Raw genomic sequence first — 25,940 nt, 5'->3', positions numbered from 1 at the left:
TAATTAAAGATATAGTCAATACAAATAATTTTTTAAGTCATAATCCCTAATATAAACCATTAATATTTTTCAAAACCAATCAACTATAACAGTGTTTCTTATATGTTCACACGAAAATAACCGAATATATAAGGGTTCAGTCCCAAAACCAATCAAGCCGACTACTTGATTCATACATTGTTGTGTTTTGGCAAGGTTGCACATTATATGGATGAGTTGCTTTCCAAAGTTTGAGGATATTGTATTATTCTTTGCATGAAATATTGTCCATACTATAAAGATTGCAATTATATGTTATGTTTGATAAAACTCCAAGTATTTGGTTGTGCAGCTTAGCTACCACACATGACATCTGGACGGTGGAGTTAGTACACTGCTAGAATTTTCTTTAAGCATGTAATAATGATTTTGTTTGGTCATCTTTGCCGTAAAGTTTGCACATATTATCTTGGAACTTGGAAGGTATTCTAGCACATACATCTCAGTAGAATTTTCTTAAAAGTTTTACTTTACACCCAAGTACATCTATGAAGTCGAGCCTGTTAGGTTGTACTGTTGTCTAAGATATGATACCTAATGTGTCGTACTCGATAACGTTTGTCTAGGCCTCTAGGGTCCCTTGCATTAAAAGTCTCAAGTTTCTCAGAAAACCTTCAAGCATCAGATTTTATGCTGCAACAACTAATTTACAGGCTGTATGAAACAGCTGAATGTTACAATCAGATTTGCCCAATCTTACTAAGTATATATGCATCCCCCCACATTGAGAATTTACAACATCAGAGGTGACAAAATTGGGGGGCGGAGGTAGGGGAAGCTCAAATGCTCCCCACCAAGGGGTTGCTTAACCCCATCACTCCGTATCATTGATAATACAGTATTAGAAATAGACGGAAGTGTGCTTTAATACCCTGCAAGTAAACTACTAGTACTCAAAAGCTATTGACGTCTTGTATTGGAGCTTCGTATTGTAACACCGTGCAAGAATTTGGTGAAACCAATAAAATTGATATGTCCATCAGAGCTTCGTATCCAATCCTTAACTAAAGCATGAGCTGTGGGACCTAAGTTCATTTCCTGTGCATGATACATGAAATTTGTCAGAAAGCGATCACTAGTGACAGAAGGAGTCGGAGAAAGTTGATAAACTAAGTGCTTACCCTGGTCAAGTCCTCGACCGAGATCCTACGATTACCTTCCTGGTCAAAATACTGAAACGCAGTGGTGGCAATTTTATCCCAATCTTCGAGAGCCTCAACCTGATATACACTGATTGCCGCAACACAGAACTCTTCAAAATCCATCTTCTTGATATAAAATGGTTCCATCTACATTCAAAAGGCTTAAATAATAAGCTTGACTTCATGACTATTTGGTTTCAATGTTATCAGTGATGAAAAATGCAACTTTGGTTTCATTAACATAACTTCCAGAACATCACATTAATAATCTATCAGCCCCTGAAAAAAGAAAACAATGTAGAATCTACAGCAGAAGCTAAATATTCATACATCAAACCTTTGTTAAATGGGTAGCTTAAATATACCAAACTGTCTTACCATAGTCAAAACTTCAACAACTCTGGCGTCTTTCATAGCATCAGTTGCATTTCTCATTAGAGCCTATAGATAATCACATGATAATAAACAAAGCTAAATTAGAATTTTGTTTATCTGAGAAGAGTAATTAGGAATTCAGGGGTGAGGATTTTCCACTTACCGACTTAAAATTCTCGAGAGAGACACAACCATCCTTTGGCTCTAGGAGCTTAAACTGCTCTTTGATGTAAAAGAGCTCGTTATCTGTCAGAGCTTTTGAAAGAGCCTGCAATTACAAGTAGAGCTTATACCAACTTTTATAGTGTCCAACAATAGACAGATGATGAGATCATATTTATCTTCAAAGAGCAATGAACAGAAGATAGGTGATTTCTAAGTCGGGTTGCATGTACTAAATCAGCTAAGGAGCCCGTAACAAGATTGGGGATCAACAGGTGACAACAATAGGCAACATCTTCGTGGTTGAGAGTCAATTTTCAGTTACAACTTGGCAATTTTCATAGCGCATTGTAGACAACTAGTAGTGCAATTACTTTTCTAGGAACTTATTATAATCCAATGAATTACTATCATGGATGCTAGGCTCTTAAATCGCTTGCCTCCTGATCTTTCCCTTTAGTTTTATCCTAAGGAAAGCAATTTATGGAGATAAATGATACATTTTATTAAGCAACAAGAATGAGTCAAGGTTTTGCTACCTCTTTTTGAGCCCTGAAGATTGTTTCATTGAATCAGCATTCTTCATCTAACTAAGATTGAGTAGGGAGTATAGCGCTCCAAACTTTTATAGTTATAATAACATTCTCACGTTGTTTTCTTTTAGAAAGCTAGTGGAAGTGACATGAATCTAAGGAGCCATGAATTTACTAATCCTCTAGATATTCTTATAATGTGGTGTTAAACTAATTTAGTACTCCCCCAGTCCCATCATAAACTTCTCATTTACTATCTCAGTCTCCAAGACACCCCTTAGGCCTTATCAATCCCACATTACTAGGTTTATTCTTATATATTGGGAAGAATTCATGGTCAAATGAGGTTTGACTCTAAAAGAAGCAAATTTGAAGTTTATATCGGATGGAAGGAGTATAAGCTTGTGACATGCCAAATCTACAAAGAGTGGGTGCGCATCATTGACTATGGTTCTCACCTTTAGTGCTGCACGTTTGAGAGGTGTAGCACGAAAATATGACTTCACCAACTTGAAGGGGAAAACATCTAAAGGAAGGCGTGTGTTTTCATCTCGTAACCATGGATGAGCTGCATACAATGTCATCAGTCATTATGTTAGAAATGTAAGTTCACATTTCATATAAGAGAAGACATCAGCTTTTTTATTAACCTAAGGCCTAAGCCATCAAAATACTCACCAAGTGCTTGCGCCGCCGTCATCCTTTTCCTATGGTCCTTGTTCAGTAGCCGTTTGACAAAATCTTTACCCTCCGGTGATATGTTGGGCCAAGGTGTATCATCAAAATTAGGTTCAGCCCTCAGCACAGAACGGAATATTCCTGATTCAGTTCGTGCCCAAAAAGGCCGGCTTCCACATAACAAGATGTATGTTATGACACCAACACTCCACATATCTGCCTCCACATTATATGCTCTATGAAGCACTTCAGGTGCAACATAGTAGGCACTACCAACTACATCATTAAGCCTATGATCTGCACAATAAAAGTATCTTAATGACCCTATACCATACATAAAAATAATCGAAGAACCACAGAGTCATAAACCCTCTGTTTCACAATATAAGGCACGTACATTATCTATATTTTACTCTGACCGGTAACAATCACTTAAAATTATTTCTAAAGATTGTATCAGATTTGTCTAAGAGATTAACTCCAAAATTTTAAGTGACTTCACTAATAGGTTTAGAGTCATTACTGGTCAAAGTTTGATAAGTAGCATCCAGAAGTGCAGAGTTTCTATTAACCACAAGCAACAGTTTAGCACAATCTCCAAAGGGCTTAGCTTCTGCTAGCGGCGGGCAGCAAGGCCACTAAGTTCAATTGGAAAACTAAGCCTACTAATCCATATGAAGTTAGATAGCTACTTGAATATTGATGTTAGGGTCAATCCAGTTGTCCACTTCAACTACTTTACTGATCCAAATACGATTCAAGTGACCTAGCCTTGTCTCCATTTAGAAGGGCCTCGGTCATCTATTTCATATTTAGAACTCCAAAAAAGAGTTTATGGGCCTAGCTCAACAAAAAGCTCTTCCAGAAGGAAAGAAAAAAGTAAAAAGGAAGAGTATCCATCTACAAACTCAACATGAGATGGAGCCTTACACCCTGACACCAGAAGGCTGAGGAAGGGTTGAATCAGGCTTTCTCAAGTTTTATCAGGTTTTCCGTCAATAAGACCACCAAAGGCCTTTGTGGCACTAGTGGTTCACGAAGTCAGGAGCCCACTGTCATTTTACTCGGGCTCATACCCTTGCCCTGCAAGTGGGTGTCTAAGAGTCAAAGTACTGGGGCTCAGGAAGATTTGACTTTGAGCAGTCTCACTACTTCTTAAGTTGCACCTCGGTTCTTTTCAAGTCTATTCTTACACTTTTTGTTATTTTTGAGCCTCTGAGGTCTTAGTCCTTCTCTCTATGTTTTTGAGAAGCTTTGTAGACTTTCAGAACAAGTATGTTTGGAGAGACGCTAAAACAGATGTTGGAACTTTGGTGCTGGAACTATTTTTTTAACAAATCAACTGTTGTCTACTTCCTTGGAACTAACTTGGAAGGGTTTTCGATGCTAAATTTAAGGACTGTCACAACTTTAAGGGGGCTTAATGTAGATGATACATGTTTTTAGCTGTCAAAGGAAGACTTCGTCACTCTATATTTATTTGTTATGAGGAGTAATAAAGAGTTCTACCAAAAAGATAACAAGGGGATATCACCCATATACAAGTATAAAAATGGAGGAATAGATATAAAAAATTTACTGCCCCCCAAGCTATTGCGAAGTAGTTTATCTACAAAGTCAATGGAAGTCAAGTGATGCACACAAGCTAGTAATTGACTTGAATTATACAAAAGCCTCAAATCGTAAATTTCATCATTCAATAGATATTATCTTTTCTTGGAAAGTGATATGATTAGAAGCTCTTTCCCTCCCCCAAACCCCTCAAGGTTACGGATCATTTTTAAAAAAAATTAAGGTACACTGCCTAGAAGGTACTGAAAGTGGAATCAAACGGTAGAAAAGAACCTAAGAAACAGCGAAACTGCAATGAGTTATCTTGGTCTTCTATGTTTGTACTAAGAGTGTTAGTGTTTAAACTTTAAAGCTAAATAGTTATCAGTTGAAGTCATGCAATAAATTTCATGAGACATTCTTTCTTTCTTTTTATGAAGAATAACTTCATTATCTGAAAGCTACACAGCATCTACAGACTACAATAGACACCAATGTCAATTCAATCCACGTAATAGATAATTAAATCCCACGTCTAAGAAAAGTATATCTTCAGTTTTCAACACTTTGACCTGCATTTTATCTTAAGTATTTATTATTCACCTAATTATCTCATTGTACTAATAATGCGTTTGCTTGATAAAGTACTTCTATTTGGTTGATAACAATAAACCATTAATTGCTTAGAAAATCTAAAGAAAGTGGCAAGATGTTGAAAGGGGGATGTTACTTATACTTTGTAATTGTAGGTTTTACAAATTACAATCCAGGTTAAATCACCCCGATTGTATATTTGGGTGGCTAGAGATGCTGGTGTATGTCTAATGCCAAATGCAGTCATTGAATAGTTGCTCAGAGGATTGAAGTGGCGAGATATTGCTGATGTATTTGAGTATTTCTAGCTTCAGCATGCAAGAATATTGGGGTTTCATGTAATTACGGTTAGTTAAAATCCTATTAGGGGAAGACCTACAATCAATTAATTTTGAATAATAGTTGTATCAATGAAGAATTGAATTAGATCGCATAATGTTATAGGTTAAGTTGAAAACTTACTCTTCAATAAGATCCCTATTCCGATTTCCCCACCCCATATTTTCACATAATAGATACTTCCACTATTTGCAAGTAGCTTTACGTGTCCCACAACGCAACAAAGTTCAGCCTCAAATAAGTGAAGGTGCCTAATATAATAAAATGCAGATGAATTGGCACAACAGCTAGGTTATCAGCACAAAAATGAAGAAGCCAAAGTATTTAGAGAGGGAGGGAGGCTAAGAATGACAATGGTTGTTTAGTAGCCAAGCTCAAATAACAAAAGAAGAAGCAACCATACCTGGCCTGACATAATCAGAAAGACCAAAATCTATAATCTTTAGGCGAGCATCCTCATCCTTCGTAGCAAAAAGAAAATTCTGCCATGAAATAAAAGATCCTCTGGTGGTTAACAAACTTCCAAGCTATCATTCCTCAAAGAAAAGCATAAAACCACTATCCCAGTGTAACATAATTCGCTTTTTCAGTTCGCGGTTCGCCCAAAATGGGCAGAAAGTAGACGAACATCGACCATAATTCGCTTTTTACGGATCATAGTTTGCACGGAGATTAGGGAATTATGTTACACTATTCCCAAGTAACTTTATGCAACCAATCAACCATTTACTATTCCATACCTCTGGCTTTAAATCACGGTGCACAACACCCTGAAGATGGCAAAATGCAACTGCAGATAGAATCTGCACAAGAATCCCCTTGGCATCTTCCTCTTCGTATTTTCCACCTCTGAATTATAAAATAAACAAACTAACGGTTCTGAGATTCAACCTACAAAATCCCCCCTTATCTAGGTCTTGAAAATGAGACTACATCAGATGTTTACCTTTGCAAAATTCTATCTAATAACTCGCCACCTTCACACAGTCTGCAAGTCAAAAAACCCATCAGAAAACTAGAATGTAATAGCACGTGTAAATTATTGTGATTCCTGTTGTAAAATTAAAGTCACTAATATGCATCCTTCCATACGTCTGAAGGTCAGAGAAAATCGTGTCATAGGTTATAATGGTTGACAAATTGACAATAATCCTATTAAAGATATATCCAAATTTTTGGTACTACTGAAATATGCTATTATTTGCAAATTCCTTCAGACCTTGTATCATGTGAACTGTGAACAGAAGCCAATTAAACTCAAAAGTTGAAACATGAATGAAGCATTATAGGATTTCAGAAGAAGCACTTACTCCATGACTAAGTAGACATTGTTAGTATCCTCAAATGCATCATAAAATTTGAGCATATGCTGGTTTCCAGACAATGCTTTCAGTATTTTCACCTCCCTACGGACATCTTCGATTGCAACTGCTGAAGTCATCTGAGGCATCAATTTCATTTACAATTCTCTTTAGTGTCTAAAAGGAACAGGATTGAAGAAGATTCTAAAACCTACTTCATAAATAATACTTATTAAACACATCAATAGAACTTCACTCAGATAGATCATCAAATAATGCTTAAAGTGAGAGCAACACGATGATAGCTGTGCTACTACGTTTACTGTGTACGCACTAGATTTGTTGTTGTTCTGGTTAATCGTTGCTGCATATACTCTACATTATAACCCAAACACTAATTCAACTACAAAAAATACAAGTGCGCGCTTGGACCCAAAGCATTTGAATCATATGTAAACAAATCTCCGCAAGAAACCAAACTTTCCACCCTCAAACTCTATATGATTTGCAGAAACTCGACAATTAGGGAATAACAAGTATGTCAATGACCAAACCACGAAACAACATACCCACAAGACACACAACCATGTCAAAATGAGAATCTAATCATCCACATTCCCAAATGTCATCAAGATGATCTTTCTTTCCGCTCTAACACAATGCCGAAACCAACATTCTATATTTCTCAATTCTAAACCTTCAGCCACATAAATCAAACCAAATGACAACATACCCACAAAACATAAAATCCCAAATCAACTCCACAACCAAACAAGTCAACTATACCAGACTTCTCAACAATGTTACATAAGCATCAAGCATAACCCATCAATATACTCCACATTTCATCATCCAAAACTCAAAAATCATACCCAAAAGTCATGTCTAAACCCCCAAAAAATAATCCAAGTCCACACAAAACAACAACCAACATCCAATATATTATCATATACACATATAGACTATAGTCCACCTTTCATCATTTAAAACTCATAATAAGTCAAACCCAAGATCTCTTCATAACAAAAAAAACTCAACACCCACATTTTTCTTAAAATAAGATCTCAACAACCAAATAAACATTTCAAAAACCCTACATTATACACTCATATATACATACATACACACACACATACATACATACATACATATGCAGTAATCAAGCTGACATACCACCGCACCTTAGCTTTAGAAATAATCTTGACAGCAACAGCAACATTCTTAACATCCCCTTTTTTACCTTTAGCCCAACAAGTATGACCAAAATGCCCTCGACCCACTTCCTTCCCTAACTCATACTTAGCCCCAAAATTCTTCAAATACCCAAAATTCTTGTCTAAACCTCTTTCTCTTTCTCTCTCTACTTCTCTCTCTCTCCTCGCAGCTGGGTCTTCCTCTATCACTCTTTCCGGCGTAGCCCCACCACTCTCTCTCCTCCGTCGCCGGAACGCCGCCATTATCGGCTTCGCCGGCGACGGTGGCGGAAATGGCCACTTCATAAGCCTTCTTCCCGGAGTTCTCGCCGGAGATGGGTTTATTCCGGCGGGATATGGGCTCTGAAACGGCGTCGTTGGAGCACTTACCTCCGCCGGAGATGGGTTTTCTCCGGCGACGGCTGTAACGGCGTCGTTTACTGCAACTGATGATGTTGTTTTCTTGCTGTAACAGTGTCCCATGATTGGACAAATTAATGGAAGATTTTTAGAGAGAGAAAGAAAGATGAAGATGAAGATGAAGATGAAGATGGAGAGTTTCAAAGTATTAGAGGGAGAAAGAAGAAGTTTTAAGTTGTTGACATTTAAAGTTTGGAGCTTTTTATTTTAAGGTGACAAGATGGTGAGTTTTGTTTGATGAATGATGAGTTTTGGACCGTTTGATGTGTTTTTGTGAAGTGGGTTGACTGAGATTTGATTGGGTCGTGATGTGGGAATGGTCAAAGGGTGTTTTTTAGATGGTCGGCTGTTTGACAATTTTTTGTGTTTTTAATTATTTTGTTACTCAATTGAATTTTATACTTAGTCTTTTCATTGAAAATTTGGTTCAAATTAGGAATGATTGGGGGAAAAATTATAGAAAAGTTGATGGGAATTTTTTTAATGATTTTATGTAGATTTTTGAAGTTATGAAGATTTTAGAATTTGAGTGGTTAAATTTACTTTATCTTTGACTTGAGTGATTTTTTTTTTTCTTGTATGAATTTATTGTTATGGTTGTTATAAGAAACTTCATCACTCTTTTTTTTCGTTTTATAATTATAGGCTTTGAAATTTCTTGGTTTATAATAAAGCAAATTGTTGAAAAGTTTAGATAGGAAAGTACCAATTAATTAGTCATCTTATAGAAATCAAATAGAGCAACACAAATTGTTAACAACTTCTATAGGGTATAGAAGTGGAATATTGTTCATTTTATTCGTTCCAAAATGAATATTATACTATAATAATCGTTTTTTTACAAATGTTGGTTTATGTGATAATGAGTTTTAGGTTAGTTAGGAAATAAATAAATAATTGAGTAAATGATCGTTAAATCAAGAGGCATAATAATCATAAGGTGCTTAAAATTTTCAATTGACATTTTTGCAATTCTATTTTATAAACTTATATTCTCAAATGATATTATTGTAGATGGGGGAATAGTAACAAAAATGCATATCGAAGGCTAATACATACTAACGAAACCTATCAATTAGATATCGTAATTGGGCATGTTTGGGAGGATTAGTGTACGTTAGTAGCGAGCCATGTAACTTTTGGTCACTTTTGTGACTCATTCGACCACTAGATAGTTGAATCATTCAGGTTATGAGAACAATGGGTCCATAATAAATCGGTTTTGAAAGATAGTAAGGTTATGGGAATAAGAAATAGTTATCGTGGATGGTATAAACACTTTGCGTTAACAACTCACAGAAATTTAAATCTGAATATTACTTAATAAAATAATTACATTTTTTGTGATGTGTGTTTCCATTTGCACAAGTTTGATAAATTTGCAACTAAAAGCTCCTATTGATAAATGATAGGTCAATTAGGCAATTTATTTATAGAAAATTTTGAGTTATTTTTTTTACAAGTTGAACAAAAGTACCCAAAATTGTCCACAAGGAAAATGACAAGCCTTGAATCTCACACATATAGCATGATCTAAGATGCATGGCCTTTACCATAACTTACACCATAGGAAACATATCACATTGAGCTTTACTTGAAACATTGTTTTGTTTTACCATATTTATGGGCACAAAAATCTATCTATACAAATATATTAAAAGGCGTGGATAAATAAGAAACTATGCCATGTGGCGCTCTCTATATGAAGTTTTAGTTCATGTAATCTATGTCGATTAAAATATTTAGAAATTGGCTAGAATAGGGTTTGATCTCGAGACCTCAAGTACATATACTAAAGTTTTCACCACTACGCTAAGTTGTATTTAGTGTTATTATCATAAAGTATTATATTAATAAATGAAATTATTTTTTTACCCGGGCATAAACCGGGACTAATAACTAGTTTAATCCCTAAAACGAGCTCACCTGATACCTTGGCCTCAAACAATCCAAAAATTTAGGCAAAAATCCCAACTAGGCTCATGAACACCTCTCTTCCAAGGGTAGTGCTCCAATATTTTCAGTTGCGAAGTATACAAGTTTCATGTAGTACGGAACTTTTCACATACATCGTCACAGACTTAGTGGAAGTAAAAGTCGTTGATTTCATTACGATACAAATGCGCCTAGATTATATGAACATGGCCACTAGTATGTTATTGCGCCAGCTAGTGGGAAATCTATATATATCTAAAACCCAAGTAAGACAAATATCATGCTGCCACATGTACTATACACTCATCCACACAATCAAATGACACATCAAACAATAGAAATGTGTGTTTTAATAGTTGAACCTCATAAGAGGTTTTTAGTGTGTCATTAAGGCACCAAAAATTGCTTTTTCAAATAATATTTACAAAACCTAACAAGCAATTACTAACAACGTAGTAAAGGCAAGTCAAGGGTTGATCTACATGGTAAAAGGGGTTAATTAAATTCTATCAAGTTTAAATTACCTAATTGAGGGGTTTTCTTTAGGGTTTTAAATGATTTGGTAACAACTACAACTAGCTACTATCGAAGGACTAGCAAATAACATGAGATGAAAATAACATTAAGGAAGACACTAGAATTAAGCTAAGGTTACTAATACGAATAAGAGTGGACAAAGATTGTTAATGCACTTGTGATCCAAAGGCGATGCTTACAAAAGGTTTAGTTTTCCTCTAAAATACTCGAGTCCTTTCTCGAATGACCCTAAAAAATAATCGCTTAATCAATCAACTACATTCTCTCTCGAATGGTCTTTATTAGTCAATTGATTAAGAAATCAAGGAATTAGAAAATCCCCTAATAAAGGATCCCCTTAATTTATTTCTACCCAATATCTTGGCCTAAAAATTAGGTTGATCAATGGGGATGATAAAAGAGTTCAAAATTTCATTAAGAACATTTGAAACCAAAATACAAAAGCATAAATGTGATCAAGATCTATCCTAAGGCTTCAAAACACCATGATCAATGCATAATCATCTTTAGATAATAATCACACTCACATTAAGAATACATTAAAACCATAATTCATACCTTCACACTAATCCTAAATATGAGACTACTCACTAATCATGGATTCTAAGCAATAAAACATGTAATTTATAACCAATCCAGGAACAAACATGATTAAGGGATAATAATTCTAATAAAAATAAGCAATTAAGAAACTACAATATATGAAACTTAATAATATGGAAGAACAAAGAATAACAATGAAAAGAGAGAATAAAAACTGAAAATTTTTAAAATTAATTTGAATGAAAGTTACCTTTAAAGAGTAGAAAATCAACAACTTTAATCCATGAATCTCAAATCTAAGGATAAACAAAGTCGTTTTCTCTCTAATAAGAACCCTAATATCCTCTTTAGTCTATAAATTAAACAAAGCCTCTTTTAAAAATAAAACATCATTACTGTTTATAATTTGGCATGAGGCTTGACAATTTTTGACGCAACATAAATGGTGCGGGAGTACCAAACACACTGATCTTGAAGTGCAACAATCTGTCGAAAGGTGTGGGCGCACCTCATTAGCTGGTGCGGGCGCACCAACTATTATGCTCTGGCCAGATATTTTAACTTAAAATGCGCACAACTCTTTCGTTTTAGATCTAATTCAATATTATGACCAGTCGTTGGAAAGTTATAGAAACAAGCTTTCACCTCCAATCGAAATTACCTTAATCCAATTTTTGGTTTTAAATCATATCCACCTGAAGTTCTGTGTACAAGATTTGATTGTGCAATGTGCTCCTTTGTGCGAGTTGGCATGAGGAATGGTGTAAGCGCAAATGGCAAAACAGGGTGAAAGCAAATGTACTAGAACTATATTTTCATTTGTTTCTTTGGTGACTCTAAAACTCGTAGCCATCTTAGGTAGTTCCACCTATATTATGAACATGACAAAACAAGGTGAAAGCAAATGTAATAGAAATTCGATAAAAAAAAGGACTGAAAATCTAGCAAAATGTCACAATGATAAAAATTGATCAGATGAATGCAATAGAACGAGAAAGGGAGAAGAAAGAGGGAATAAAAGGGAGAAAAGGGATTAAAATGAGCTAAAAGGAGCCCATAAAGAACGTTAGAGCACCCACAATGGTAAGCTACAATTACTTGTAGCTTTGTGTGCCACATCAGATTTTCAAACTACAACATTCCCAAGCTACAACCTCTCCCATTGGAAAACTACAACCACTTGTAGTCTTTATAAGTTCCACATGTCATCACCATATCAACAATTAAAGAGAAAGGTGAAAGTGAGACCCACAAAAAATTGACAAAGCAAGTAGCTTTGTGGGGCTACTTGGCTTTACAGAGCAACAAACTTGCTTTCTCTCCAACAATAAAGCTACTAGCTCTAACTTTTGGAAAATTGCAAGCTAGGACCTCAAAGCAATCGGTGAAGCTGCTCTTAGAAACACATCTATCATAACCATGACCTCTCATTTGATAAGCTAATGTATTAACCAACTACACTACAATACTCATGATGGTCTTTGTGGGAGAAAAAAAAATTAAAGACAAGATAATATTTTTATTTTTGAAGACTTCAAATGCACATCTAATAATTTGAGGCGTATGGGCGTATCGCGCGGGACAATAACTAGTTTTCTCCTATAAAGATTTCCAAATGTTTCAAAAAATGTTCAATAAATTCTTAATAAATTGTTCATTAAAAAATTCATGATAAATGTGTTTAATGTATTCCCATATCATTTTGGAAATCGCATTCGATTTACTTCTTGTTATAGTGCAATAAAGTGATTTAAGTTTTGTCCTTACTCAATAACAAAATCACAAAAGATGTTTAATCCAGCTTTAGATCCAAACATTTAGCTTAGACTAGAGCTGACATAAGGTCATGTTCGTGTTAGTGTCATATATAGATGGGTTGATAAACCCTTGACACTAACCCAACTCATTTATTAAACATGTCGTGTCGCATTAACCGTTTATTCAATCATGTAAGATATGTCAACACTAACCTACTTTTTTTCATATCCGGTCCATATCATGTTGTCGTGTTAAGATACATCAAAATCTATTCTGTATAGTAGGTTAAGTTTTTTCTAACCGATTATCATAGATTTTCGACAACCACGGAGAGTCGGAGACGCACCACATAAAAGGTAACAAATCGGGATGTCTTTTCACGCGCCACCAAAAGAAACGTGAGCTTATGGAGTAGTATACCAAAGCCAAGGACTTTTCACCCTATAAATGGCGGGAGTCTCTTCACTATCCAATTTTCTCCAAAGCGTGGATGGTGGACTAGAGACCACCTTCCTCTATGTGGTCCTGCTCTAAAACGCATTATCTTAAATATGAAACGCAATTTGAAAGAAGAGAAATAAATTAAAAAAAAGAACAGAAAAGGAAATATTTTTTTAAAAAAAACAAAATGATAAAAATTTCCCAAAAATTGCGCTAGATGGCGTGGAATTTATAGGAAAAGGAGAAAGAAAAATAAAAAAAAGAAAAAGAAAATGGTTAATTTGCACTGATAACTAACCACGCAAGATTTGTGGAATGATCCTGTAAACTTTATTTTTCTTTTAACAAAAAAAAAAACTACCATTATTTATTAGTTTTCATTTTTGCCAACATTGATATATTCTATTTTAGTTTGACTTATTATTCACACTAAATTTACGAAGTACTACTGGATTAACTCATTCTCCAAAAAAAATTTCATATAATTTAAAGAACATACTTTTTAGGTAAAAAGAACATATAATTTAGATTGAAAGAACATACTTTTTAGTTAAAAAGAACATACTATATAATTTAAATTGAAAGAACATACTTTTCAGGTAAAAAGAACATATAATTTAAATTGAAAGAACATACTTTTTAGGTAAAAAGAACATGTAATTCAAAATCAAAGAACATGTACTATCTCCAAATGTAAAAGAACATGTAATTCAAAATCAAAGAACATGTAAAAAAGAACATATGACAATGGAAATATAATATGATAGTAATTTATAAGGAACATACTAAAGTTTATATGTTTGACTTCTTGTATAATAGGATTTTATTATTTTTTAAAAAAAATCAGTTTATATTATTTGATTTATAGAGATTAATTTTTTTAATTTTTTTTTTCACAAAACATACGTTATTTTTCTTATTAAATCAGTTTCTTGTTTAAATTTTTTTTGAAAGTTAAATCATGCGAGTTTAATCAAAATAATAGAAAATAATATTTACCAAAAATAAAAACTAAAAGATAATATTGTAATATTTATTTATTTTTTAAAAAACTAATTATAGAGATAATGGTGGAGTTAGCCGCAATTTCTGCACAATTTCAATGATTTATGCCATTTTTTTTTTTTTGATAATTATTTAAAGTCAGTGCGTTTTGTTTGTTCATCCGTGCGTTTCAATCCAAGATCACAGTTCACACTGTGGTCTCGAGTGCATCAACAAATTTGCGAATTTTCTCACCCAAATTTCAGATTTCACAATTCTCTCTCTTTCTCTTCTCTTTCTCTGGTAGTAGTAGTACTTTGTCGTCAACGATCTTCCTTTAAAAGTTAAAACCCTTCAATTGCAAAAAAAAAAAAAAAAAAAACCTCACAGTTTCTTCATTTTTATCACTCTCTTTCTCTCTCCTCTTTTCTCTCTCATCTTTCTCAGTCATCGTCTCACACTCTTCTCCGATTTCTCATAACTTCTACAACCTGCATTATCGATTCTCTCTCCTCCATCGATGTCCCTGATTTCTAGGGTTTTCCGCATTATCTGAAGAAAATCCAAATTCTAGGGTTTTAAATTTTTTCTTCTTATTTTGCCCTAACAATGGAGGCTGCGGCCGCTGCTGGACGTAGCGTTTCGTTGTCTCAGTCGCCGTCTCGTAAGCAATGGCGAGCCGTTTCGGAACATTCTGTTAGAAACGCTGGAACTGAGGTATTTTACGTTGGTTTTTTCTTGTCTTTTCATGTTTGTTGCTTAATTCTTTGTATTTGTGTGAAATTAATTTGAAATTAGGGTTTTTTGATAGAAGTTAGGGTTTTTTGATTATGATCTGGCTCATTTGCTTCGTGTATAGGACTTAGAAAGGTCGAAATTAGGACAATCTGATGAAAGGACTATATATGAGGTAATTTATGTAGTTGTTGTACTGGAATTTTTGGTACTGAGTTGAGATATATAGTGAACAAGTGATTTAGTGTGGGTTCCTTTTTTCTGGTTTAAGGTACAGCAGGGACAAGAGCCAATTGATGGGGTAGACTATTGTGCGATACAAATGGATGGGATTATGAGTATGGAAGATGGGATTTTGCAGCAAAGAATTCATAGTTTGGCTGGGCAGAGAGAAGAGATGCAGCAAATGGAGGTTGAGCTTCGGGCTCAGTTAATTGCCAAGTCTGAGATTCTTGATTTGCAGAATAGCTTTGATGCACGATTCAAAGAACAAGCGAATGTTGTGGCGAGGCTTCAGGTCATAGTTTAGATATGGGCTTTTGACTGTTACTTTTGTATATTTTTTTTTGTAGTGTTATGTTACATTGGGTTTGTTTGGTCTTCAGGATCAACTTCACGAAAAGGACCAACTAATACACGAGCTTGAGAGAAAGATAGAGGAGAAAGAACGAGAGTTACATGCTGTGAGATTGGATAATGAAGCGGTTAGTTTCATTAGAAAATGAACACCTAGTGTATTGATGTTACTCATGTTGAGTAGAGTTTTTGTTATTAAATTATCTTTTTGATAGGCTTGGGCTAAGGAAGATCTTCTGCGGGAGCAAAACCAAGAATTAGCAAACTTCCGGTGAGTCTTGATGGTCTTCAACTCTGCTCACTTGTGATGTTTCTAGTGAATAGTCTTTTGTATCTCTTGCATGGTGCATTCATTATTGTCTTATCGTCTCTTCTCTCGCTTTTTAACTACTTGATGTCATTGCAAATTATTTGTTCCTCCCTCAGTGTTTGGTTTAGGTTGGTTTTCCTTGAGGGGGCTAACATAGCCTTTTCTCTATATCAGAAAATTTTCTTTTCAATTAATATTGTGAAATGGTTATATTTCCTCCTTTGTACAGAAGGGAGCGTGATAACATTGAAGCTGAGAGAGCCCATCACAGAAAACAGATTCATGAGCTTCAGGAACATATTCAAGATAAAGAGAGACAGATGCTGGAGTTGCAAGAGCAGGTCTGCTGCAATTTTCAATTGTTTGCTTTGTTATGTCTATAGATAAGTGGGTTTCTTCTTCGTCATTAATAGTGTTTGGATATGAGGAACTTGGAGGGAAGGAAGGAAAGAGATTGGGAAAGATAAGCTTTCCTTCTTTCCTTAGTAACCGAATCCTGTTGGAAAAATTTGGAAGGAAGACTGTAAGCTTACTCTTTTTTCCACCCTCCTTCCTCCACCTTCACCTCCTTGTTTTTCCCTCCATGATTGTTATCCAAACACATTAAGTGATCCCAGCAATATTGTTTCACCAATTCCTTAAGATTTTTTTTTTTTATTTATTTATCGGGAGGGAGGGGATTGGGTGGAACATGATACCCATATGTAAAAATGTCTATAATAAAGGGGGTTGTTGATGTCATGCTTCCTGCTGAGTGGTTTATATTCTACCTTGACAGCATAGAGTAGCTCAAGAGACAATTCACTACAAGGATGAACAGGTACGGGATGCACAGGCTTGGATGGCAAGAGTGCAAGAAATAGATGTTTTGCAATCAAGTACTCTGCAAGCTGAGCTACGGGAACGCACAGACCTGTATAACCAGCTCTGGTTGAGTTCTTCAAGACAGGTTGCGTACATAGACTTCTATCATGAATTTGTTTGCAATGTATTCTTCCTGTGTTTCTAAATTGTCACCTCACCTGAAAGTATTCAAACTATTAGTTCGCAGAGATGGAGAGGGTGATTCAGCAGCTTCAGCTTGAGTTGGCTAGTGTAAGAGGAAATAGTGGAACTTATAGTACCGAAACACAGAATACTTCAAGTGATAGCTCTCATATTGGTTCAAACAATGGTCATCGTGTTGAAGTGAATGAACATGGTGCAATGAATAGTTCTGGAAGTTTTGCTAATGGGAATGCAGAAAATTCTCAATCATTTGTTTCTTCAGGCAGTACATCTACACAGGTTAAGCTCTTTATCCAGTCAGCTTTAGTTCTTGATTGTAATAAAATTTGCTGAAGCGACTTATAGCTGATATTATCTACCTCCCTTCACCCTTAAAGGTAGAGTCATTTGGATTCCCTAGCATAGTTACGTGTTTGCCTTTCAATTGGTAATTGCTGTAAACAATGTGAGGCTTTAAGCTAGCCAGTAAGTCTGATGTTCCATGGTTTGGTGAATGGTGAAGATATGTTAAGTCTGAATATAAGTATCTGTACTACCTTATCGCTTATTTTACTAGTGCATTAATCAGTACATGGTGGCCCACTTCTAAGCAGTACTTTATATTGTATTCAGACTCATGAAGTTCCAAGAAAATCACCCATAAACTTAGAAAGCGGTTTGCTGTGAGCCAACTGTGATTCGAGTGAAAAGAAATCCTTACTGAACTGATGCTAGCCTGAGTTTGTTTGAGGATAATCGATTGAAGTCTCCCTCTTCCCGACACTGTAGGCACTTCATCCCTTACCCCCGCGAAGAAGATCTGGAGTAAGGCAAGCAACAATCTACCTGAAGTAGTAGTTAGTTATGTAATGGGAGGGGTAGGGTGTGCTATGGTGAGAAGCATGCAAGACAAGACAAATAAGTGTGGCAAGAAAGCATTGGGGGCTTGGGAGTTGGGACTGTCACCAACCTTTAACAACCATTCTCAATTGCTAATTGCTTCCTCCGTCCCAAATTAGTTGTAACGTCTGATTTTTTATGGTCAATATAAGTTAAGAAAATTTAATTATAGATTAGTTTCAATGTTTTTTTTTTATGATATCAATTTCTTATATTTTTACTTGTACATAATTAAAGATACTAATGGTCAAAAATCTGTCGGGGAGGCCATGAAAAAGCAAATGTTGCAACTAAATTGGTTAGACACAGTAGGTGATGTTTGTTCTTTTGAATTTTGATACTTCGGAGGTTTACTGAACTATTGAATACAGTTTCTTTCTGGTGGGAACATGAATTTTGGCTGCATGATGTGAACAATGACCTATTTTTGTCGCGAGAAGGGGTTTTGAATAAAATTTAGTTGATTCAGGGGAATGGAGTTCAGATGGCTTGAATTGTATGTATTTGTAACCATATTTTTTTTTGAGGAAATTAACCAGAATGTTAACAAACTTAATTGTGTTGTCAGTTGATCTGGTCCTGAAGTTCCCTGTGATGTCTCTTTATGATGTTACTTGTGATGAATTAAGTTCACCTCCACCTGCAATCTCAAGTAATACCCAAGTAACAAACCACAACAAGCAGATAATACCAGAGAATCAACAATGAAAAAGTAAAGCAGAGCACAGAATAGTGAGAGTAAGGTGGTATTAAGATTGATAGGAAAACGTCTACAATGGTGTGAGCTTTTCGAGAGGCCCACTCTCTCCCAATTTCCCAGACTTCACTCAATCAATAGCTGCCCAATACCCAGCCTCCACTCCCCTTTTATTCTCATCATTCTCTCTGTACACCTCAGCCAAAATAACAAACTTCTTGTCTGTAGTGACCACTCACAGCCACCTCATTTCTTTCCCCCCAGAATTACTGTTTTACCCCTTTGTTGCCACGTCTCTTATAGGTAATTAAATTTGGTTTCTTCAGCTGTTGCATCACATTACTTTAGTATGGAAATTATGTCCAGACCAAGTATGAATGTGAATCCTGAGTAAATGAATTCCTCATGTGAATGCTACTTATTGCCGCATATCTTGATCCCCCAAGAATAAAAGGAGAAAGTGCATACTGCAAAATGCCTTTGGGCGCTGAAAGCTGAAGAGTTGAATGTTCTATGCCCACTGCATGCAGTAGAAATAAATAAGCAGCAATATAACATACTCCTTTATTAATTGCAAGACTTTTGAGTTTTGTGCTATTTGCATACTTCACTTTAAAATTCACTTGTGATTAATACTTTACAAAAAGTATAGTTATGTAGGATCTTGTTAGATATATCTCGTCATATAACTTCATAAGATCCAATTTTTGTAACTTCTACTTACGGACGGGCAAGGATATCAAAGTTCAAATTTCAAAATATTTCATTGGCAAGTGTGAATTGCAACTGTAGCAATTAATGTATAATAGAGGGATTACAAGAAAAAAATGCGAATGCTATATCAATTTATCTTTTGACTTGTATTTTGAAAACATGTTCATTTAAGGTTTTGTATCTGGTGATCTGAATTATGTCATTTGAGAAGTCTGTGATTTTCACTAATGTAACATGCGGTATAAAATTTTGAAATTCTCTTCTGTGAACCAATCAGAACTGTCTCTTTGCTCCATATTCTTGAAAAGCTGGAAGTTTCTGTCTAATTGTTAGTCAGCAGAACTTGTTATCAAAGTTTGCTATTACTTATGTTAGCTAGATATTGATGCTATGACAAGTGATTACTGAATGACAAGGGATAGGTCTTTTCTGGATTTAGGTTCGAAGTCACAATATTTAATGGGGTGGTTTTAGCACAGAGAGGGTCTGCTAGGATGAGTAACAATCACTAACGAGTTTTTGAGTTAATGACACATCGTGTGTGGAAGCATAGTGTTGATGTGAATTATATTGTCAGCTAGCATGGTTTAATAAAATTTATTGTCTTGGGTACTGATTCCAAGAGGGGGGTGCGTTAAATTTTGGGGTGAAGTCTGGAGCTTTTTACGGGATTTTACTTGGATTGTGATGGTCATAAAATTATAATAACTACTCTCTCCGTCCAAAATATAGTTCCCATTTTCATTTTGGGTGTCCCAAAATATAGATCTCATTTTCATATTTAGTTCCACATTTTTCCGTAATTTGTCTAGAAAAACCGTGTCCCATCATTTATTTGCTTCTTGAATTTTGTTTTTTCCTTTGTTTATTCAACCAAAATGTTACAATTACTCTTTCACCAATTATTCTCCATTCTTTCTTCTAAAATCATCTTTTCCCATACAACATTTATTTAAATAATAAAAAAATCTTTACTATCCTTTTTAGATTCTACTTGCATAAATTATTGTGAAAAAAGGGAAATGAGAACTATATTTTGGGACGGTGGAAGTATAATGTAGTTGCTGCCAGTGATGTACAAGTGATTTTGTCTGGTTTGACTATAATGATGCTAAAGTTTGTCTCTGCAAGGATGACAGGATATAAGGAGTGGCTAAAAGGTGATAGACTAAAGATGGTACCCCTTCATCCCCTCTAATGTTGCTCCATTGGGGTAATTTTAGTTTTTCAAGTTTTGGTTGGGTAGAGGTGATGAAAGAGAAAGTTGTTGTGGTGGTCTCTCATTGTGATTTATGGGATGGGCCAAACTAAAATGGAAATTGGGGAATTTTTCGCGGGGAGGTGGGAGTACTTAATTTGTTTATTATGGAACTGTTAAGCAGTCCTGTGCTGTTCTTTACAACTGTCATATTGGCTTTGAATTGCATGGCCTTTTCATGGCGTTGCGTTTGCAAGTTCTAGGGTTCGGAATTGAAGGCGCTTCTGATATACTTGTGTTCTTGGATGACATGCATTGAATGCATTTTCTGGAAATGCTTATTTATTCATGAACAAGGATGTTAGATTTGTTTGATGAGTAATATAAGTATCATAAGTATCTTTTTTCATTAACTGCAACTTCCTGCTGTTGTTGTAGACCAACCATGCTCCTAGTCTTCCTCTCGCTTCTCCATCCATTTTGGGGATGCCCTCATATCTTCCACCTGGACAGTTGACTGCAGTGCATCCATATATCCTGCATCAACAAGGAGCTAACCACCCTGTAGCATCACAAGTTCCTCAGTCCCATGTTGGGCATTTTCAATCAGTACCGGCAATGGCTTCTCTCCAACAGTGGCAGAACCAACAGGTATATGCTTATATTGTATAGCACAATAGTGTGGTAAAATTACCATATTGCTGATCTCTATTATCCTTTCTAGGTTGTATCGGAAGACCCTTCTATGCCCTCTCAGAACCAATATTCACTGTCCCAGGCTGAAGACAAACCGTCAAGGTCAGATTCAAGTTATAGCTATGAGCACTCTGTCAATGGACGAAATCTGCATCCGGATTATCTAAATACTCAAATAAGCCAAGGAATTGATCCTAATTACCAATTATCATCTAACGAGGTGGCACAGGTATATCTTTGTGATATTTCATGAATCAAAGGAGTTAAATTACCTATTCTCTTTCTTATCACACCATTTTCATTTCTCATAACGTTGTAGAACCCTGAGTCTACAGAGAAGAGCTATTTTGTTGGTTCCGAAGCTCAGCATAGCTTACAGCAGATTTCTTTGCAGTTCCAAGAGGCATTGCGTTTGGATTTGAACCCTCTCAATCAAACTAGTGAAATGAAGGTTAATTCATGTGAAGCTTTTTACATTGTTTTAAATATATTTTATCAAGATCTTGAAATGTACTTATCCAGGGGTGCTTGGTTCACAATATCTAGAGGTATGTAAATAAAATGGAACAACCACCCTGCTATTTGTTGTTTGGTTCGTTTAGTTTTCTTTTGATTTTTACCCCCATCAGTTTAAATTCCTTCACTTTGGGTGACATACTAGTTTCGCGGTTGAGGCACCCTAGCCATAGTTTCCATCCTTAATGCCCATTGCCATTGTCATTGAACGTCAAACTCACCATGGCTTATCCGCAGGCTTAATAATACCTTTGTTTCCAGCAAATGACACAACAACTCTGGGTGGGGTGGAGCAGGATGAGGCTTAACTCCTTTCGGAATACTTTGGCTGGGTTTGCTTTGTCTGTTAGTGGGATGAGTTATTGGTCGGGAGGGGCAGCATAATCCATCTGAAAGTGGTTGAAAGGAAATTAAGTAAATACTTTATTCTAGTAATGCTAAGCCTTAAAATTGAGCTTCACTTCTTCCCTAGTTCCCTTTATCTACTTTCTTTCAGTGTGATCAGGAGTTTGAACCATACTGCCTGTAGAGTTCCGGAAAAGTTAAATTGTCTGGACTTGTGATTTAAAAAGATTTTGCAGGATAAAGTTTCGGAGCTTGTTATCATGTTATGTGTTTTACAAGAAACGCCGGTAATATTTTGAGTTTTGACCTGTTTTTTTAGTTTGTTACAGTGGAAACCTCACTTGCCAAATACTCGTGAGAGAGCCATAACATCTAACAGAAAACAACCTAGTGGAAAGCCATGAAATTACCAGTGAATTTGTTTTAATTGATGCATTCCTTTCTGACCATGTACACAGATTTAAAAATGCTTGCGGCACTTAATCTGACTCTGCTCGGAAGATAACTTGAAATCTAGAATAGAGTATGAAAAAACCAATAGCTTTGAGCTCTCATGTGTTTCTGCTCCCAAATGGTATCACCAACTGTTTTTCAGATTTTGGCTTTTGAGATCTCAAAAGTCATATGATATATGTTGTGTAATGAACTTAAAATTAGTCATATTTGTATTCTGAAACCAATAACCAAATTATAAAGACTACGGGCCTTTGTTATCCTTTTTTTTAAAAAGAAAATTCATCCAAAATTATGGCAGGCAGGAAAAGTAGTTTTCATTTTGTTGTTGCTAGTTTTGAAAGTCAATATTTCCTCTGTTTAATAAATACTTGACACACTTCTCTCGACACGCTTGCCAATGCATACTTCTAACCATTAATAATTCTAATTCCTTATAAGCAAAAATTATAAAAAGATGATATCTTGAAAATATATGTCGAGATGAGTCTAACAAGATCCTACATGCCTATATTTTTCCTTACATAGAATTCAAAAAATGCGTTCAAAGTAGTGTGTGTGAATAGTGAAAAAGTCAAACCGTGTCAAGTATTTTGAAAGGAGGAAGTATATTAGAATTAGTATGACTTTGTTTTCTTTAAATTTCATTATATAACTTAGTATCATATGATTTTTAAAACCTTAAAACCAAAAATGGGAACCGGCACTTATACGAACAGATCACTGAATTATGGCTGATCTAGCATACCTGCAAAGCAAACAAAGCACTAGTTCTTTTCTGTGCAATTAGCCAGTGAGATGAATTGTGGCACCTGACGTTATATCTTATATGTTCAATGAGAAAGACATGTAAGATGTCTGGAGTTTTTCTAAATACTTTCTTGTATAATATTTTTATAGACTAATGAGCATGATGCTGTCAACATCTCCAACAATGAGACGGAAAATCAAGATATAGTGACAGAGCATCCTAGTTCTGTGGTTGGGCCATCATCTGAATCATCGGTTCGCCCTGTGCATTTTGTTGATGTTACGGTGAATAATGCTAGTGACACAGTTTCTTCTGAAGCATATGTCTCAACTGAGCAGGCAGATGGTTTATCAGCTGGAAATATATTAGAGTCTGCTCTTCTTGATGAAAGAGCATTGTTAGCTTGCATTGTCCGAACCATTCCAGCTGGAGGAAAAATTCGTATTAGTTCAACGGTACATGTGCCAGATAGTCATTAAATTTTGCCGTCAATTTTAATTTTGATGTAGTGTGGGCCTAATGGTGGTTCATTGAATTTGTTTTCCATGCAGCTGCCAAATAGACTAGGGAAGATGCTTGCACCTCTTCACTGGCATGATTACAAAAAGAGTTATGGAAAACTTGACGACTTTGTGAGCAGTCATCCTGAAGTAAGTTTTCTTTCTAATACTTTCTTTACAATGTAATGTAAACTGGAAGATGATGGTTACACACCACATTTGTAAGTGCAGCTTTTTTCAATTGAAGGGGATTACATTCAACTTCGAGAAGGTGCACAAGGAATTATTGCTGCTACAGCAGCTGTGGCAAAAGTAGCTGCAGCAGCTGCAGCATCGTCTCCTTACTCGTCCTTTTTTCCTCCTGTGGCTGTTACACCAATGGCTCATGCTGGTAGAGTTAAGAAGTTATCGTCATTGGAACCTAAGCCAGTGAGAAATTCTGCTGACAGATCACATTCATCAGCTATGCAGAGTCACCATTCTAATGGTTCTGGCTATGTTTCTGGAGGCCTTTCCAATATAAAAATTTTGAGCAAGTCAAAAGATTCTATGGAACTCAATTCTTCTGAGATCAGATCTAGCCAGCCCCTGCTAGTACCTGCTGAAAATGGTTTGCATTCTGAAAGATCTATTCTTGGCAATCCACAACACCCAGTGCCAATTCATGCAAGGGGCAGTGCTAATTTTATTGCAAAGCAGCAGGGCAGGTAGTTATACTGAATTTCTGCTGTAAATAGTTATATACTTATATTATCATTATTAGATGTACTAGTTATTATAGTGCTAAGTCATCTTGTGGTGTTTTTCTGTCACAGGACTTCTGCTGCTGCCTTGGCTTCAAGAAGATAGTGAGTATTCTTGATGACATGTTATGCACTTAGTACTATTAGTATTATGTGGTGGTGAATTATTTGTAAGCCATTCTAGAATACTAAATCCCTCAAGGCCTCTACATAGTCCTTTACTGGGAACATGACATTAATAGCTGTAGGTTTAAATGGGTACACTGCTAGTTCATTCTCTCCCTCTAAAGAAAAAAAGTTAATCCCTTTGTTTTGCTTTGTTTGAGTGGGTCGTCTATTCGTCTAATATGGCCTACTTTCAACTTTCACCTTCCTTTTTTTTTTTTTAATAATATTTGGTGATTTTAGAGGAACTCATTTTGTTCCTCGATAAGCTTTCAGTTGCTTAAATTTTTGTACTTCAGTGAGCTGATAGATCACATACATCTTATTTCATTTCATCAAATATATGCAATTCATCTTTTCTTTTCACAGTATCAATTGTATGAATTATGATCATTTATTCATCTCTTGAATTGATCTGTAATATGTAGTGTTTCTTCACTTCTAATATGCCGTGTTTGTTTGGTTGACAGGAATTTCTTTAGAAATGTAATGAACCGATCTGCAAAACTTTGCGAAATGTGTCTGTGCAAGATGTCCGACTGTTCGGAGGAATTCCCATCACATTCAGAGTCTCAATCAATCTTCTGGTCTAACTGAATCTCTGATTGGAATGTCCATCTGTTTTATGTTTCACCCTTTGTACGGCTTGCAGAATTTATAGCAACATGTTTATTCAAGCTAAAATACTAAATTAAACTTTTTGTCTCTTTTCTCTCGATTTCGTCCCCATCCCAACTCCCCCACCCCATTTCACTCTAATTTTGCTGCTTTATATCTAGACTCTGCTTGGTTTAGTTTTTGGTAGATAATGGATGATAGTTGATATTGTTGGCAGTATCTGCAACTTTCACCTGTGATCATTTGTAAACAAAGTCCGGGGGCTCGAAAAGCAACGCAAGCCTTATGTGTTTTACCCTTCCCAGTGATAGGCGGGCTCAGTTGATTGTTCCATTATAAAGATTTCTTAGTGAAGAATCTTTGCTAATGCCTCTACCAGATGTTGAAACTTAGAGATGATCAAATATAACCTTCTGTTGGACTTGTCGTGCTTTGTGTGTCTGATAAGATGGTATGATCTAAATGGTGCGAATAGTTGCTGCCTACAGACTATTTTGTGTTTGCTTGGTGT

The 25,940-nt window shown here is 35.6% G+C and overlaps 2 protein-coding genes across 10 annotated transcripts; one reads left to right on the top strand and one right to left on the bottom strand.

Annotated features, from left to right (window-relative positions):
* Positions 1-638: 638 nt before the first annotated feature.
* On the bottom strand, positions 639-8,476 carry LOC104883349 (CDPK-related kinase 3). Of its 2 annotated transcripts, none has more exons than XM_010667858.4 (11): positions 7,896-8,476; positions 6,724-6,854; positions 6,360-6,401; positions 6,154-6,262; positions 5,817-5,895; positions 2,930-3,226; positions 2,710-2,819; positions 1,720-1,824; positions 1,560-1,622; positions 1,161-1,328; positions 639-1,077 (listed from the first exon to the last, which is right to left on the bottom strand). In XM_010667858.4, exons 1-11 carry the CDS (start codon positions 8,388-8,390, stop codon positions 940-942), a joined length of 1,737 nt encoding a protein of 578 aa, XP_010666160.2. In that variant the 5' UTR covers positions 8,391-8,476; the 3' UTR covers positions 639-939. The 2 variants fall into 2 exon arrangements, with proteins under 2 accessions (XP_010666160.2, XP_010666161.1); XM_010667859.4 differs by having other exon boundaries at positions 7,888-8,029.
* Positions 8,477-14,772: 6,296 nt separating this feature from the next.
* LOC104883348 (uncharacterized) lies at positions 14,773-25,521 on the top strand. 8 transcript variants are annotated; one of them, XM_010667854.3, is made up of 16 exons: positions 14,773-15,242; positions 15,385-15,435; positions 15,541-15,777; positions 15,866-15,964; positions 16,052-16,107; positions 16,376-16,487; positions 16,925-17,095; positions 17,191-17,433; positions 21,081-21,293; positions 21,367-21,567; positions 21,658-21,789; positions 23,553-23,858; positions 23,955-24,053; positions 24,135-24,610; positions 24,719-24,751; positions 25,282-25,521. In XM_010667854.3, coding segments are annotated over exons 1-16 (2,538 nt in total). In that variant the 5' UTR covers positions 14,773-15,134; the 3' UTR covers positions 25,283-25,521. The 8 variants fall into 8 exon arrangements, with proteins under 8 accessions (XP_010666156.2, XP_010666155.2, XP_010666154.2 ...); XM_010667853.3 differs by having other exon boundaries at positions 15,538-15,777; XM_010667852.3 differs by having other exon boundaries at positions 15,532-15,777; positions 16,379-16,487.
* The last annotated feature ends 419 nt before the right edge of the window (positions 25,522-25,940 follow it).

The sequence above is a fragment of the Beta vulgaris genome, chromosome 3 (genome assembly GCF_026745355.1).
Source record: "Beta vulgaris subsp. vulgaris cultivar EL10 chromosome 3, EL10.2, whole genome shotgun sequence".
NCBI lineage: Eukaryota > Viridiplantae > Streptophyta > Magnoliopsida > Caryophyllales > Amaranthaceae > Beta > Beta vulgaris.
The sequence above is the reverse complement of the archived record's forward strand: the minus strand, read 5'-3'. Positions and strand labels throughout refer to the sequence as shown.